At 46.2% G+C, this 17,336-nt stretch overlaps 1 protein-coding gene and 1 long non-coding RNA gene across 4 annotated transcripts in view; one reads left to right on the forward strand and one right to left on the reverse strand.

The window, feature by feature from the left end:
- Positions 1-729: 729 nt before the first annotated feature.
- NXPH1 (neurexophilin 1) overlaps positions 730-17,336 on the forward strand; it is a 137,895-nt gene continuing 121,288 nt past the window's right edge. The window contains exons 1-2 of one of the 3 annotated variants that reach the window (XM_021538349.4): positions 730-1,506; positions 2,225-2,386. In XM_021538349.4, coding sequence (XP_021394024.1) covers positions 2,333-2,386 — 54 coding nt within the window. In that variant the 5' untranslated portion in view covers positions 730-1,506; positions 2,225-2,332. Of the gene's footprint in view, positions 1,507-1,666; positions 1,689-2,224; positions 2,387-17,336 lie in introns of those variants that run through there. The other 2 variants (XM_021538350.4, XM_085567333.1) reach the window with 2 other exon arrangements.
- LOC116183211 (uncharacterized) lies at positions 5,238-5,993 on the reverse strand. The gene is made up of 2 exons (XR_013341108.2): positions 5,861-5,993; positions 5,238-5,435 (listed from the first exon to the last, which is right to left on the reverse strand). It is a non-coding gene; the product is annotated as an uncharacterized LOC116183211 (long non-coding RNA).

The raw sequence follows: 17,336 nt of genomic DNA on the forward strand, positions 1-17,336 counted from the left end.
TTCTTGCTTTGGCTTTGGGAGGTGATAAATCTGAGGTTTGCTGTTGAGTTTGGGCATCTGGTAAGACTGCTCAGTACTTCTGGTATCCTTCCCTTCAACCTGTCCCAATGTCACACTAATAATGATACCGTTTAGGGGATGGAAGAGTGTATGAAAAACATTCGTAGGATTCTTTGTAAAGTAGAAGCAAAACCAGGTCGGTGAGACCTTCCCATTTGTATGACAGCTGGCAGGATAAGCCACAGCACCCGACGGGGGTGAGCTTTCCAGCTTCACTCCGAGGGGCTGTCCAGCTACAGGTTCCTGCTAGAGTGGGAGAAGCAACCCTTCCATCCTGGAGCCTGGCTCCCGCAGCCGTCACCCATCTGGGCTCCGCGATCCTGCTGCCTCCGTGCCTGGCTGGCGGGCGCCCGCTGACTTCCCAGGCGGAGCTGCACTGTCGATGCACGGGACACGGCAGAGGGAGGTGGAAAAACTAAAATGAAAGGGAAAAAAAGAGGAAGAAGGTGCTCTGCCATGCTTCTTTAAGGCTGACAGCCGGCTCCCGCGGGCAGGCGGAGAGGGAAAGGGCTGTGCCCAGGCAGCACGGCAGGCAGCAGGGAGGGCAGGGAGGGCAGCGCCCGCTCCCGGGCAGAGCGAGGCAGAAGGCAGATAGGGCAGGCAGCAGGGACAGGGCAGGACACACGGCAGGCAGCAGGGCGGATAGGGCAGGCAGCAGGGACAGGGCAGGACACACGGCAGGCATCAGGCAGATAGGGCAGGCAGGAGGGACAGGGCAGGACACACGGCAGGCAGGAGGGACAGGGCAGGACACGCGGCAGGCAGCAGCGCGGGCAGGGTGGGCAGGGCGGGCAGCGCAAGGCAGCTCGCGTCGCCCGGGGAGGGTTCTAATTCATCACCCCGTTCGGCGGAGAGGATGGGACGCCGCTAAACTCCCCTTCCTCCCTCCTCCCTTCCCCCCTCGCCAAGCAAGCCCCCCCCCCCCCCCCCCCCCCCCCCCCCCGCTGCTCTTTCTCTTTCCCCAAGCAGTGAGCCTCGGACAGTGCTCGGCTCCAGCGCTTTATTTTAAGATGATCGGCCAAGGTCTTTGCAGATAGATTTTATCTGAAGTTAAATAGCAGGCGCTCGCCGCTCACTCGCCAATAAGTCATTTTTAATAGAGACAAATCGCGCTGGACGCCCCGGAGCGCCGGTGCCGCCGCTCCTGCCCGCGCCCCCCGCCGAAGGCGAGCGGGCAGCCCGGGCAGCTCCCTCCTCCCGTAAGTGTCCTGCTCGGCGGATCCTGCTCGTGTGTGGAGAAGGGGAGGCAAGGGAGGGAGAGCCTGCCAGCCGCCCCGCCGTCCTGACAGTGCCTGCGCTGGATGCACAGCGGCCGCGGGACACCTCGGCGCGGAGCGCGGCGAGGAGATGCGCAGGGGTGGCGGGCTGCGCCGCGGCACTCAGCCCCTCTAGGCTCGCCCATGGAGCGTCCCGCGGAGCCCCGTCCGCCGTCGGATCCCCCACGCCGTACGTATCCCCACCGCGGGCCCCCGCGGCGGCGGGGCTGTCCGCGGGCCGCGGGGGCGGAGAAGGGCTGGGACAGGGGATGGGGGTCCTCGCCCGCCGGGGCGCCCCGGGGCGCGGTCCCGGCCCGGGGCAAGGCACGGCGCGCCTTCAGGAGCGGCAGAGGGAGGTGGGCGCTTGCAGGGGTAAGCAGATCCTGCTCGGGCGTCCCGAAGGCAAAGCTCCCTGCCTCGGCTTTAAGCGCCCAGAAGCATCCGGAGCCACGACCCCAGCGTCTGCTGCCGCCTTCTCCCCGCTCCGGCGCCGCTCCGCTCCCTAGCACGGTGCCGGGGCTCCTCAGCCAACTGGCGGGCGCTGCCGCCCGGTCCCCGCCGAGGGCACACAGACAGGCAGGGCTGGCAGTGGCACCCCCGGGCCGTCCCAGCCCACACCACGGGGGTCTCCCGCCCAGCAAAAGGACTGAGCGCCGGGGAGCGCTGCCTATAGGCGGTCTGCCGCCACCTCGGACCGTGCGATCACTTTGCTTTGACGCTGGATTAACTCGATTTTAATCGTTTTTTGTTTCCCCCACCCCCATTCACACACCCCATCTCCTCCTTCTCTTGCTGCCGCCCCCCCCCCCCCCCCCCGCCCCTCTTTCCCTACACACCTCTCTTCCCCCCTTGTGCTGAGCCTAACCTTGTCTTGTGGTCATGGGATCTATAATTTCGTTTTTGTCTAGGCTGGTGAGAGCTCTGCTTGTTCTGTAAAGTGGATGTCAGGTGGATCTATGTTCTGGAAGAAACAAAGAGGCAGCGAAAGCAGCGCGGGGGAAGTTTGAGCGGCGAGGATGCAGGCTGTGTACTGGTACGCGGTCCTTCTCCTGCAGCCCACTCTCTACCTGGTGAGTGTCCCCGGCCCCTCGCACGGGCCAGGCATGGGGAAGCTCCTCGGGGAGGAGGGCGCCAGCCTGGCGGAGAACGAACAAACTCACGGCAACTACTTGCACCCCGCAGCCAGCCCTGCCTCCCGGGGCCGGGGCGGTGCGGGTCCCGGGAAATCTCCCGGGAAATCTCGGCGGGGCGCGCGGAGTGGGGGCGCAGACCTGTAACTTCTCCGCGGGGAAAGAGTGCTCCGCTGGGCCAGAGCAGGGTCAGGGTCTCCTGGGCCGCGTCCCTCGGTACTACTCCCGGACCGGGTCCCCGGGTGTCTGCGTGGGCACCGGAGCACCGCCGCGGGGGCGCCCGGCCAGGCTGTGGGATGGAGGCAACTTCCTGCCCTCTGCTCCCTCCTGAGGGTGGGAGCCCCTCCGGAAGGGCAGCCCCGCAGTGTGCCACTACGGGCGGTGCGGCACCGGCGGGAGGGCACTCGGCGGCGAACGCAGCTAGTATTTTCTGCAAGAAGTGTCATTGACTTTCGTAGCAAATCTCCTTTAGGATTACCGCGGGAACACGAGTAAACATCGGCGTTATCTCCCCTCTCTCACACACACACACTTTATTCCCGCTACGATTGCAAGGAACAAAACCCAGGCAGACTGCTCCTTTGCAGTCTGCGTCCTCTCTCGCTTGCGATGCGTTAAGCAGGCAAACGCTTGGCGGCAGCTCATCCCCGTGGCTGCGGGGGAGGGAAAAGACCTTTTTCCAGGAGCGTTGCCGAGAGAAGCACACTGGCGCCCGTGCTGGGGGTGGTGACGGCGACGGCCCGGCTCCGGTTCCCGCTCCGGTTCCCGAGCTCTTCGGGCTCCCGGGGCTCCCGGGGCTCCCGGGGCTCCCGGGGCTCCGGGCGCTGCCCGCGCCGCCGCTCCCTGCGCTGTGGCGGCCGCGCCGCCCGGGGGCGCTGCGGGGCAGCGCGCGCGGCCCCGCGCAGAGCAGCCAATCGGGCGCGGGCCCGGCGCGGGCGGGGCCCCGCGCGCTCCTCCCGCGCGCTCCTCCCGCGCCCGCGCAGCGCCCGCCGCGCCCGGCCCGGCCCGACCGAATCCCGGCCCCATCCCGGCCCCATCCCGGCCCCATCCCGGCCCATCCCCGCCCGGCACCTCCCGGCCCTTCCCGTGCCCGCCCGACGTGGGGTCCTGCCCTCGCCGGGCGGTGCCACGTCTGCCGCGGGCGTCTCTCCTCCCTGCGAATTTTATAGCCGGGGTGGGGGTAGAGGGGTGGGGGGAAATGGGGAGAAAAGTGCGTGGCAAATAATCCATCAAAAAGCCGGAGCGAGATCGATACGTCGTGTTAAATTTTAAATGTGTTTGCTGGAAGTTAAACTGCTCTCGACTCATTACAACAACAGTGCTGGATTTATTCTAATGCGCTGCAGTCTGAACAACAAGCGCATTAATTCTCCTTTAATTGTAAACTGGGAGCATTTGAAAACCATTCAGTGTGCAAATTATGCTGATTCAATTACCGTTTAGTTACAGACTTCATTACCTGAATACTTTTTTTCTTCCTGAGGATTTGGCATTGCAGAGTGAAGGAGACGATTTTCAAGTTTCCCTCGAAACAATGCGAAATATGATACAGAAAAAAAAAAACAAAAAACAACGAGTCGGGAATAAAAGACAAGCTAGGGGGAGGGAATGCGCCCTTCAGCTGGTCTGTATCTTCTGCCAAAACACTCGGGGAGGATCCAAAGGATTTCCCTAGCACGATTCTTCCTTCTAACTCGATACTTCCACGTCTGTGCCAATCTCCCCCTATTCTCTGTATTTCAGGAGTGACTCTGAAAGTTTGCATTAGGCTATCACATCATAACAAACTGTTTATTAGCACCGAAGCATGAAGTTTTGATTAAAGCTTTAATGTGGCGCCACAAAGCAGCAAGGTGCAGCACTTTGTTGTGTCTATCTATATGTGCACGTCGCTCCGCGTGGACAAAAGCAGTTTCAATTAGGAATTAAATTTTCAATGCTCAGACTGTTAGGAGGGTAAATGAAATGGCAGCACAAACAGCTTCCTATAGAGTTTGTTAAAAAAAAAAACCTTTTTGAGAGGGGTTAATAATATAGGTGAGAGGGAAAATAGCCTGTTTCCCCTTCGCCTGAATTAGGAAGTGTTCATGGAGAGTGAACAGCTGCAGTGAGGCTGGGCTGCCTTGAAGTCACTCATTTACTGACACTGTCTGCCTTGCAATTTCTCTTCACTTAGCAAACCGCTGCTCTTTTTCCTTTTTTTTTTTCTTTTTTTTTTTTTTAATCTTTTTTTCTCCCTCCCCTGTTTCTTTGTAAGAAATCTTTTCTTCCCCTTTTAATAGAGTCATATGCTATCCAGCCTTATTGCCTGAAATTTATAGGGATCGTGGCCGATCTGAAAGAGTAGGAATTTTGCTGGTGTAGAGATGGTTCACCATATTATGTTTATTGAAAAGAACGTTAGTTGTGCATTGCGAGGTTCATTTTCTCCTTATTTCGAGCTGTGCAGTGTATTGAAAGTGTTATATTTGATTTGAAGTGTTAGTGTATTTCTTTTGGCCTAAAAACTTAGTACTTATTTGTCAGAATTAGGAGTTAACCTTTAAATACTTTAAAGTCTTGCAGTTGTTTTCTTCTCTACTTTTAGAAAGCTGCAGAAAGTATTAAAATACCTACATTAGGTCTCGTTTACCACGACACTCCACATCACTGTTGTTCTTTCAAAAGCATCTTAGACTGATTCTAATGGATGATGTTGTTTCCTTAACTAACAGTGCTGAGCTGAGCTAAAAATCGTCAGTGAGGAAGAACGTAAATAATAAAGAAAAAAGACCAAAATAACATCTGGAGATCGCAGTCTCTCATAGAATTGAGATCTGTTTATAAGGACGCTGGGATTTTACACCATTTCTTTAAGGGAAACCTTCTCGTTGTACCTCCTGCGTAATTGCCGGTGAACTTCCAGTCCGACGCCACAGGACAATAAAAGGCCAGGCTGTTTCTTTTCATTTCTTCCTTATTTTTTCCCCTCCTATGTGGAAGCAGCAAGCTGTAGAAGTAACAGGACGCGCGGGCTGTTAGGAAGAACGGTGAGGATCCTGAGTATTATTTCTCAGAGGGACAGGTCAAGCAGGCCCTCGAAGGAGGCGGCAGATCGCTTCCGTGCCGGCAGCTGCGGAGCCGCTCCGTGCGGCGGGGCACGGCGGGCTGTGCCCGGTAGCTCCCGGCGGCGACGGGCGCTCGTCCCGTCCCGTCCCGTCCCGTCCCGTCCCGTCCCGTCCCGTCCCGTCCCGTCCCGTCCCGCCGCTCCCCTCCCCGGCCGCCGCCCGGGCCCTGCGCACCCCCGGCGCCGGCGGCACCGGCAGCGAAGGGCTCGCACACGGCGGGATTTCACCCCCGGCACGGCCGCAGGCTCCACTCCCACCCCTCTGTGGAGACCTTACCGCGCCGCACAAGCGCGGGGTGGGTACATGCACCTCTTTTGCTGGGGTCATCCTGGCTCAAAGAGACTTCGGCTCATTATTTAGGCGCTCCTACACCGGAGTAGCTGGTACGGAACTAAAATTAGTCGGAATTTTGCGTGGCATGCTGTTAGGATAAGGATCACTCCCCCAGTTCATCCCCCGCCCGGCTTGGTAGTCTTCTCCCAGCAAAGTGTTTATTCAGCGGTGGGTTTAATTAGGATACTCTCTGGAGCTGGGTAGCAGAGTGCTTCAACTCTGTGCAGAAGTTAAGCAGAGCAAGAACGAAAGGAGGGGTGGTTTATCCACCCCGCGGTGAAGGCTCTTTCGCGGGGGGAGCTTTCCTGCGCGGCGCTTTGCCAAGGGAGTAGAACTGCGGGGCTCACGGGGCATCTTGTTAAACACAGCGATGGCTTTGGCAGAGGGGCTTCGGAAACAGCCTGCTAACCTTCCCCCGTGCCGGGCTGGGATTTTAAGGTCTGTTTCACACCGTCACTGTAGCTTGGAGGCCTTCTGACAGCCGAGAGGAGCTTCTCTGCAAAATTGTTGTGAATAACAGAGGTTAAAAATTGTCCTCCGCGATGGCACACTTGGTACAGTATTTGCTGAGGGGGTAAACAGGGGGTTAGAGGCTCCGGAGTTTGTGTACATTTAATTTCGCTGCGCGTCGCACTGTTTGCGGTCATTTCGCACCGGTTAATGGAAGCTGTGGTGAACGTGAGGAAATATCGTGCCGGCGAAGATAAGCTGATTTTTTTTTCTTCTTTCTTTTTAAAGATTGTTGCTGATTGTGACCTACTTTGTCATGGAAGAAAAAAACAACAAACAACAAACAAACCTACACCTCTACAGGCAGAAAACAAAAGAGACAGGGGGCATTGTCCTATCGTAATCACCACCCACAGTATTTTCTCATAGGCATTTGGTAGTGAATGCATTCGGGTATTGCTTTTTTCTCCCCAAATAAGCGATTTCTTTCAATTTTCAAATTGACGTCGAAGGCAGGGAGGGCGGGGGAGAGCGCTTAGCGGGCAGGGAGAGTAGTGGCTTTTTGTGTGGGGGTGTTTACGTAGCCTTGAGAAGCTCCTGCTCCCTATTTCTAAACGAGTTTGAGAGAGGCTGTAGCGGTGGTGTAAAGGGAAAAACTTACCCTCTCGGAAGGTAAGACATGGGAATAACAACGGGACTCCGACCTCGTGTAGGTGGAACAAACTTTTCTGTGCTTTTTTTTTTTTTTTCCCCTCCAAGCAGAGGATAGTGTGCTCTTTTCCAGGCTTCCTTGCTTCCTAACCACCAGAGACCTGTGCTAGTTTTAGAAGGGGTTTCCCTGCACTGAACTTTCTTTTTCTTGATGCTTAGTACACACTATTTTAATTTAGTATACAGCTGGAGAAAGCAATCTGGAATAGATTTCATCTTCTGGGGAGGTACCTCAATATAATCCAATTCAACATCCCTACCTCTCTTCGAATAGACAAATCTCCCAAGTTTGTATGGCACCTAGAGGTATCCATTTTAACCTTTTTAATATTTCTCTGCATCTCTAAACCGCCATTTTAATTAACAAAAAACCCATTTCCTAATCGTCTTGGAAAGTGCAGTGAAGCAGGTTAAGAAACCAATTGTTCGGAATAGCCAGAACTTGGAGAAAATGGATGTGTGAACCATCTTACCCTTCCTAGGATTGGCTTCTGTTCTCCCGACTGGATTTGGGTGAAGTATTAATGTGATTTAGCAGATAGTTTAACACCCAGCTCGCTCTTCTTGTAAGTCAGCATTAAACCACCTCCTGGGTGCTTTGTAAATACAGCTTTAGCATTTTTTTCATGCAGCAGATTGACATGTTGACGATTCCGCTTTAAGGAATGTGACAATAAAGTGGAAAACCAAAGGCTGGCAAGCACTTCATCAAGGATAAAAAGGTTCTGCTGTAAGGATGTCACTCAATTTATTGTGAAAGTCGAATGAATTACGTTTAATGAAAGTGCTCCCCAGATGAATATTACCAGCAATTTCCTGAGTTGGCTCTGTCAGATTGATATGAGGAAATGCCAACCCATATCAAAAAAGATCTCCAATCTCAATTACTATGCAAGCTTTCGAAGAGCTCCTTTTTATTGATATGATATATATTGGCGGGTTCTCAATGCTGTGCAAACTACTCTCTGTTTAACAGGACAGTGCATTTCCCAGTTTATTGTTTAACACTACGTTTTTCTGGCTGTTGTATAAATTTCTGCGAGTGCTCTTTTTCGGAGGGGAAGCTGCCTCTTGTCCCCTTTCCCTTTCCGCGACCTAGAGAGATCAAAGTTGTGTGGGTGGCAGACAGCGATGCTCATTGCAGGAAGTTTGTTCAGCCTGGATGGACAAAGCCGAAGGTCAAGACAAATAGCTTGGCTGAGACAATGGCATTGCATCCCCTAATTTTCAGTGCATTTCTAGGCAATAATCCATATCACGGTAATATCTGTTAGGAATAGCAATCCCCAATATTACCGCCCTTTCTTCGTCATTCCTCTAGGGTTTCTAAGGGCAAATTAGGAATTCAGTGAGCCCTCGAAGGGAGAGAAAATCTCTCTGGTCACCTCATCTACATAAGAATTGACTTTTCAAGAGGCTTTTCTGTTCTATTTTAACTACTCTGACGCCAGTCGTTACTCAAGAATACACCTTCTTTTCCCATAATCCGTCTTGCTGGGCTTGTTTGTGATTGATTCAGTCAGATTTCTTCTATTGCTTTGCCATACTCTTTCAATGTTTTTGTATCAAAGCAGAGAGACGGTATTGAAGGACAACAGGGATGCCCTCAAAACTCTGCAGTAGGACAGGGACATGGTTACTTTCATGTGCGGCTGCACTTCTTGCATGAAGCATTAATGAGGAAGCAGAAAGACCTTGTCCTTAGCACATATCGGGTTAGTCTGGCTTTCGTTGCTGGATCCGCCACTGAAACTTTCTTCAGAGTACGATTACCCTATGTGTTATTTATTTATTTATTTGTTTTTTAAAAGTGTGTTTTCCCCTCCTCTGTCGGAGATGCTGAGTGTTTCGAGCCGCGGACGGCGAGTGCAAGCGCTGCGGGGAGAGCGGCCAAGCTCTGGCAATGGGGCCGAGAGAGGGCTGGCACTGAGTGAGTGTCCCGCTCGGCGCCGGCCGGGACAGCGCCAGGGCCGGGCAGCACCGCGGACAGCGCCCGGCCCGGCCCGGCCCGGCCCGGCCCCGGCCCCGGCCCGACCCGCACCGCCGGCCACTCGCTCACAGGAGCCCCGTCCCGGGCTAGTCAAGGTTTCGGGCTGCCGCAGCTTAGACCTCATCCTCAACACTCTCCGGATGCTTGGTGCTCTGTGCCAGTTATCTGAAGGAAGAAGGAGGCGGGTGGACCAGCAGATCGATGTATTTGTTTACTGTTGCTGCTGTCTTTCTCTCAGTGCTGAAATGGTAGCTTTATTTTCTGAGGAAAAGCTGGTCAGAGGGACAATACATGAGTATGCGGTGGAACAGCGGTGGTAGAATGAATCTGGGGATAGGAAACCTATTCTGAGATGCTCAGGTTTGTCTCATTCTATCCCAGGACCACAAAATCCTCTCCTTTTGGAGAGAGACCAGAGATATCCAAAAGCATTGGAATAAAAAATGAGGTCTGAGACATGGCTGACACCAGACATGAGAACAGGGGATTATTAATTAACAGTGACTTTTAAAATCCTATGGGTCGGGGCAGGAGTGTCTCTCCGACACAGCTCATGTCATTTTTGGGGTAGTGGCACTCTGAGGCATCTGTGAGGGGCAGCCAAATCTTGCTCACTTCAATTGATTGCCTGTGTCCTGGCAGACGGTGCTCCGGGTATCTCCCAGCCCTCCACTTGCTTTCACTAGGAGATAATCACAGGCAACTGCCTCCACCCCTGTAAATCCCACTTACTATCAACAGAGCCAGCCTCCAGATCTCTGCTGCCTGAAAAGCACTTGTCAATGAAACAGTGACTTTTGGCAAGGCAGGTGTAAGTGAATGACTGATGAAGAGTCCTTCAATGAAGGAATGTGATGGGAATTGACTGGGCTGAGAGGTAAAATAACCCACAATCTCCACCAGCCTTCTAGATAAAACCATAAGCCATTTATTCCTGATCCATATTCTGCCATGAATACCAGTAGTGATTGTGATGCTTTTCCTGGCTGTGAACATTCTCCAGTCCCTTTTGATTACACCATATCCCTGTGCGTCGTGTCTCACAACTGCATTGTCTGCTGCAGAGATACTGCTTTTATCTTCCAAATGCCACCCTCATTAATGTCAATGTCTCACCGTCCAGCCAGTGACAAATGTCTCAGGGATGTTCATCTGCTTTGCACCCTGTGTCATCTCTCCCGCTGCCTTGTCTTTTCCTCTCTGAGGAGAGATTTGGTAATATTTTCTTCCTTGTCCCTGAAATCTGCTCAAAAACGTTTTGTCCACCAGTTGGTCTCTGTCCTGTCCATTCACAAGTTAGTTTTGCCAGTGTCCTCTGGGTTATCACTTCTTCTTTAATCTGTTTGATCACTTTGATGACAGTTTGACCAGTGCATGCAAAGATGATCTGCTCTTTCCAAATCTGCAGGTTGTTGAAGGGGGAGAAATTAGGCCTACCAAATGATTATGATATTAGTGCCCTCTTTACCTCAAATTTCATCTTCTAACCCAGACTTGACACAAAACCCAAAAGAACAAAGAGCCTGGTTGTTTCTTTGTGTGTGTAATCAGGTTATTGTGTGCACAAGAACACTGAATGCTCTTATTTTGCTGGGCTTTTGAAAACATTGACATAAGTCAAATATGTCTATGTTATTTTTTGCATATTTACTTAAAATTTGGTGAATAGCTGTGCAGCAGACTAGTTTTAGAAGCAGAACTGACAGCCAAAATAATAGTAGGAAAGAAGAACTTTTGTTCTTGGAAAGGCATGGAATTAAATTATAGCATATTAAAATATATAAAATATATTAATTGTTATTATTATAGTAATATATGAGACATTAGAATTATATTTATTAATTTAAAAAGAAGAGAGTCACTTAAATCTAACCAGTACAGTATCCTCAGCTGAAAATTAAAAGATGCTTCTTTCCTTCCTAGCTGGAACATGGTTTGAAATAACAGAAGTAGCATTACCAGTGATTAGTGACCAGTGTGTTTTATGATCCTCTTTCTCCTTCCCCTGCCCTATGTCAGCCTTGCATTATGTGTGAGTTAACTTCCAGCTGGCACAATATTTCCTGCACTTGTTTTAGCAGTGCAAGTGAGCTACCAGGTAACAGTAAAAATAGAAAAGGAGAAACATTCTGGCCATGTATTGAGATGGACAAACAAAGACTCCTCTGCAGCAGATCCTATGCCCTGATCCTGCAGTGTAATGCAAGATAGGATTCCATGTAAATTGATGGTTTGTTTACTTGTGTGAGGAGGACAGATTCTGTTTATGTTGAAGATTAAGTAGACCATTTCTATTTCTGAGAATTGCTTGTCACTATTCAGCTACCACTTCAAATTGAAAGTGTAATTGGTAGCTCTTAAAAATTTTTAGCTAATGGAATTTTTGTTATGGGTAGTTCAGACCACCTGTACCATAATATTTATCTACACAGTCATTTTTATAAGCTATTCTTGATTGAACTTTAGAAAAATAGACCTTCTGCTAGGCTATTTTGTCAAGAAATGTTGTCATAGGCCTTCAGGTATATAAAGCTGCTTATATAAAATTAATGGACTGCTTTTTATATTTACATTCTCAAGCATAGAGTTTGAGGTCTTGCTAAAGAAGAGATAGACTTAAAATGGGAATATTGTTAAAACTGTGTGCTCATGCTTATTGCACTGTCAATAACAGTATTGTAAAATATTGGTGTGCTTAAAATCAGAATGCTTATGTGTAATTTGACTCTAATTTAGAATAATTTCTGCTGTCACTTACTGCAACTACTCTGTGTTACATACAGAGATTTTTCTTAATGTTTATGTGGGGAATACTTTGCACCTTGAGATGATTTTGTAAGAAATATTGATAGGTAAAACATGGCAATAGTACTGTAGTTCTGTGGAAGACAATTGCTAAGTGAACAGATCTTTAAGGATCAGGAAGATAAGAAAGACTACAGAAATGTGACATAAATGATGTGCATAATAAATAGTACATGAAAACCTTCACAATTTAAGAAAGATGGGCTCCATCCTGCAATGGATATTACTTGACAATGTCCACATTTTATATTCCTGCTTGTTTCTTCTCCCGGCTTCCACAAACATCACATTTGCTTAGCTGACTTGCTTGTAGCAGGTGGCAGTGTAGTACATGTTGCAAACGGAGGGAAGTGCATCGATACCTCAGTGGAATCATGTCTGTGAGTGGTCACTCAGATTGGGTAAAAAATGGTATTATCTGGTCCTTGGCAAGACTGTTATTTGTGAATCATCATCTATATCTTTAGCTTCTGTCTTTGTTGACTTAGTGGGACCTCTTGCTGGGTGTCTCCTTCCTTTGTGAAGGAGAGCTCAGCTCTCTGTCTCTGCTAGCACAAGTCATTGCTGTGAGGTACCATCCCACAGAATTATAAATGTATTGGAATATAGCTTGTATTTGGCTCTTAAATGTGCTAAATATTTGCTAGCTAGAGCAGACTGTGAGTCTTGGAAAAGTTATTCTATGGATTAGCAGATTGTAATTATATGGTTCAGTCTTCCAGTGTAACACAACTCAAATGAATATGGAAATGTATGACTAAGTACATTAGAGGAGGTGCTGTTTTTGTTCTCCACAATTTATAGGATATTCTGAAATTGCAGTGTTGTAGCAGACACTTCAGAGAGAAGGCCAATAGCTGGCAACTACTTTTTAGAAGCAAAACACAATCTCAACTGAAGTCAGAACACTTGCTCACATATGCTTCGGTGCTTTACTGAGCTAGGAGAAAGTGAATGCAGTATGGTTTTTGCATTTTTTTTGGGATATAAAACTTCTTCCATGGAGGAAAAGATTACATATCCATGTCTTCAAAAATATTACTGAGCAATGTTTTTGCCAAGAATCTGCTGAATTTACCTCTAGACTACTTAGACTCTATTACAGTATTTTTCTATAACCAAGCAATACATTTGATACCATCCCTTATCCTAAAAATATTATATTTACTATTATTGGATAATAATTAATGATCAGAAATCCTACAATTATGAGATAATAATTATTTTTGGATTAATTTTGAATTTTTTGAGTCATGATTTGTGACTTATTCTGACTACTGCTCCAGCTTCTGAAGAAATAGTCTACAAAAATATCTTTATCTATGAAATTAAACTAAAGTGTAGGGTTTTCAAATAGAAAATTAATGTCTTTTTTCTTTCTGTAAATGTGTTTTTGAAGCATTCAGACAACACCCTTACTACTGTTAGAAATACAAAGACATGCAAATGGTGGCATGCCTCAGAAAGCAATGCATGGCCATTTTCCAGAACTATATTTGAGGTCTAAAGTTGAACTCTAACTGCACTATTGATGCACATGTTTTGCAGACCATTGCAGATTTTTTTTAGAAGAAAAATGTACTGGAACAATGACCATGTAAAGCAAAAAAATGTAGCTTTATTTATTCTTCCACAAGAAACTTGCATGTTGATTCAAAACCACTCAGACTCAGAAGAACTTTTCCATTGATTTCTTTGGCTGCAAAATGGGACCTTTAGCTTGATATAATATTTCCATTTTTATAAGGGGGTTGGAAAGACATTTAAATTTTAGCTTGATTTTCTTTGTGAGAACTCTCTATTGATAGCTGACACAGGAAAGAAGTAGTAAACATTTCTACTGAATATGAAAGAATATGTATGTATGGGTATGTGTGGTATTCATAGCCTCTGGTCTGAGCAACTTAGTGTTCTGTGAAGTCAAAAAGAGCTGAGTAGGTTCTATACATTTTTATTTCTTTATTGTTTCTGTCATTGTTTTATTCTTTAGTAAAATTACCCTGAAGAATGTCATCCCGTCTTTGGCCTGCCATGAGAACCTTCCTGGAGACCCAAGTCCTTTTGTTCTCTGGCAGAATGGCTCCATGGCTACATTATTCCTTCACCTAGAGTAATGACTGCATAGTTTGTCCCTAAACTTTGATATTTTATTTTATCCAGGCAGCACAGTGTTAGTCATCTATGTCTGGCACAAAAACAAACTGTGCTGCCAGCTGCTACAGGTGGATGATTTGCTTTAGCTCAACAGGTGGAGCTGTGACTTTGTTAGCCTCTTGATTCAGGCTAAAATTCATCTCCCTGGGCAGGTCCCTGACTCAATTTTGCTCAGGTGTTTTACACTCTAAATTTGTACTTACATTTCCGTTGCTGATGGAAAGTTTTTAACCTCTTGACCTATAAAAGTTTTCAGGTAATGAGAGGCATATATGCTTATGTATTCATCAAGAACAGTTAGTTTGTAGGAATGTGGTGGTTCTAGGGAGATTCTGTGGGAGTTTTTTTCACCTCAGCTTTGTGTAATAATGGAGAAATTAGATGGAGTCCAGGATGGTATTTCATTTAGTCCTCTTTCAGCAAGGTCCACCTTGCATGATTGATTTTTTTTGACCTATCTTTTTGTTAGGTTCTCAAAGACTGTAGAGATGTTTAGAACAATTCTGTCTTCAGTGTGTTTAGAGGAAACTAGTTCCAGTGGAGTTATACTAATGGCATTTATAAAAACAGCAAACTCATTGCTCATACATGCTAAAATTCTAATTTCATGGAATGCTTACAATCCTATGGGCCCTTTTTTGCCTTGATTTAGCTGGAGCTGATCAATTGGTGATTGGAATAAATGATCATTCTGTGTTGGGAAAATATATCATAGGACAACAGGGGAGTGGCTTGAAATAAATTGGGATTATAGTGTGAGGATCCATATATAAAGGTTCTTGCTTCTCCAAAGATTTCAATTTTCTGTATTCTCATGTTTCTTTATTAATTTTTCAACATACTTCTATATAAACTTGTTTTGTCTGAATAATGTTTAGAGAAAGGTTGTTTTCCTATGGATTTGTGCATCCTTTAATAAGTCATTGCTTCAAATATGATACTAGATGTTCACTATTTGTGTCAGAAGTGCTCCGGATACTGCACTTACAGAGGCAAAGTCAGGGGAACAAAGACAATACTAACTGAGGATTTCAAGTCACAGCATCTCCAGCAAAGAAATAATCATTGTGATTAGATGAAGCAAAGAGCTTCTGAACAAACTCCAGACTAAAATATGCTTGAAATATTCACTGAATGCTTATGAATAAAATAAGCAGAAATCAAAATGGGAGATGTTTTTTAATGAACAGAAGTATAGGGTAAATTAATAAAATAAATTGTTAGCTATTAATAATTTGACCAGCTACAGTAAGATTCCAATAAATATGCCCAGTGGGTATGGAAAATCTACACCACTGAAATTGCATTGATGAATTTATCCTAGTTTCCAATGCTTTCTGAGTTTGTATTTAGGAAGGAAAAGCTTTCATAAAGATAGCCTGGCATAAAATTGTCTCATTTTTTTTTTTTTTTAATTGAGATACTTCTGTTTGACAGTGAAAGTAATTTCAAGTTACTTAAGGATGTTAAATATATCACTGCTTAAGCAGAGACTTATTAGCAGAAATGTCATATATAGCATAAAAGTGACCTCTGCTTTTGCTGGAAGACTCACTGGGAAATCCATATTATTACCTCTCATGCCTGAAGAAACAGGAGGTTAGTCTTTAATAGAATACTGTTGGTTCTAAAATATGAATGAGTCACTGTAGTTGCATAGAGATAGGTACAGTAATCAAAAGGCAATCCCAGCACAAATTCCTTCTTAGAAATCAAAATAAAATCTCAAAAACCCCAGAATCTGAATAAAGATTCATCCTGTCCTAATTGCTTAGCACTGTTTTTACAAGAGTCTGTCTCCATCTCTGAGCCTGTACCTCTATTTCATTCTTGACTACTTAAGAATTTCTTACATCTTGCATTGTTGGTGTCCGAGTCTGTGTTACCCACAAACCTGAAACTCTGAGTTCAGTCACAGGCTCGGTTCAAGGCTGAACTCCCCACCTAAGGTTTCCATTTCTCATACAATTTTACTGCTATTGAACACAGAAAAAAAACCTCTCTCAAATGTCCAACAAAACGACTGTGCAGAGAGTTATTCTTACATGCAATAATTTTTATTTTTCATCTCTTGTATCACAACTTCTAGCTTTAATTGTTTAACTATTTTATACTACACCATAATTAATCCACATCAACCATGCACTTAAGCTCTGTCTTGTGACAGTCTGAATATACTTTTTGCAAGTTTTTCAGTCCTCACTGAACAGTACCCTTTCCATGGTTGGTATAAGTCAGACTTGACCATCTCAGGCTCAGCTATCAGCTGCACTCACATTTTCAAGCATCCTGTTAGTTGTAAGAAATGAACAACATATAGCAAAGCTTTGCTTCCAAATAAATGATTGCACCCCACATTCAGCTATCACAACAGAATTAGTGCCAGCTGTGATAGACTTCTGAGTTATTAACTTAAATATAACTTAAATTAACTTAAATATAACTAAAAGTTATTAACTTATGAGTTAACTTAAATGCCACCACATAAGCCTAAAATACCATCACTTCTCCAGTATTCTGTGGATTCACATAAGAACATGAAAAAAAAGAAACAAAACAAGCAAAAACTAACCAACCAACCAAAAAAACCAAATGAAGAAAACTCCCCAAAAAACCCAAACAAATAAAAGGGAAGCTGACCATCAGGAAGCAGTTCTAGCTGGGTGTGTAAGACCCTAGACTTACAAAAGATCTTGTGATAGGGTCACAGGACTTTTCCACTATCATTTTCTCTGTCTCTTGTTCAGTTATGGATTTAAGAGATTCAGTTTCTTTACTTCTTCGGGAAATGTGAATCCAGACCTTACAAATAGAGGTAGTTGCTTTAAACACTGTCTGGTGAAATAATCTTTGTGGAATTTTCTTGATTTTGCTTGTTCATTTTATCGTGCTTGGTTTAATACAGTCAGGGACTGCTTTAATCTGAAACAGGATCTCATTGTAGGTAGACTCTGAGGCATTTGTGTAATTAAGTCTTTCTTTCTTGCTCTTTGGCCTTATTTATTTGAGTTCACTCATAAGGAAGCACTTCAATTTTGAGAGCCCTATATCATAAAAACACTTTATTATCATGTGTAAGAAATTCTTGAACCAGAAAGCTGAAGATATGTTGCCTTGCCAATCCTATTCATTGGATATACTAGCAACAGCAAAATAAGTTACTTAATTCTAGAAGCATTTATGCTTCTGAAATGTCAGAAAGTGTTTAAGTTAATTCCTTTTCTTTCTCTGGTTGCTTAGTTTGGACAGTTTAGTAGCTTTTGTGAATTATGCTTCCAGGAAACATTTCCCAACAGAAATATGTGGGCAGCTAATTCCAGGTTATGATCTTTAACAGATC

The sequence above is a fragment of the Lonchura striata genome, chromosome 2, assembly GCF_050655825.1.
Source record: "Lonchura striata isolate lonStrDom1 chromosome 2, ASM5065582v1, whole genome shotgun sequence".
NCBI lineage: Eukaryota > Metazoa > Chordata > Aves > Passeriformes > Estrildidae > Lonchura > Lonchura striata.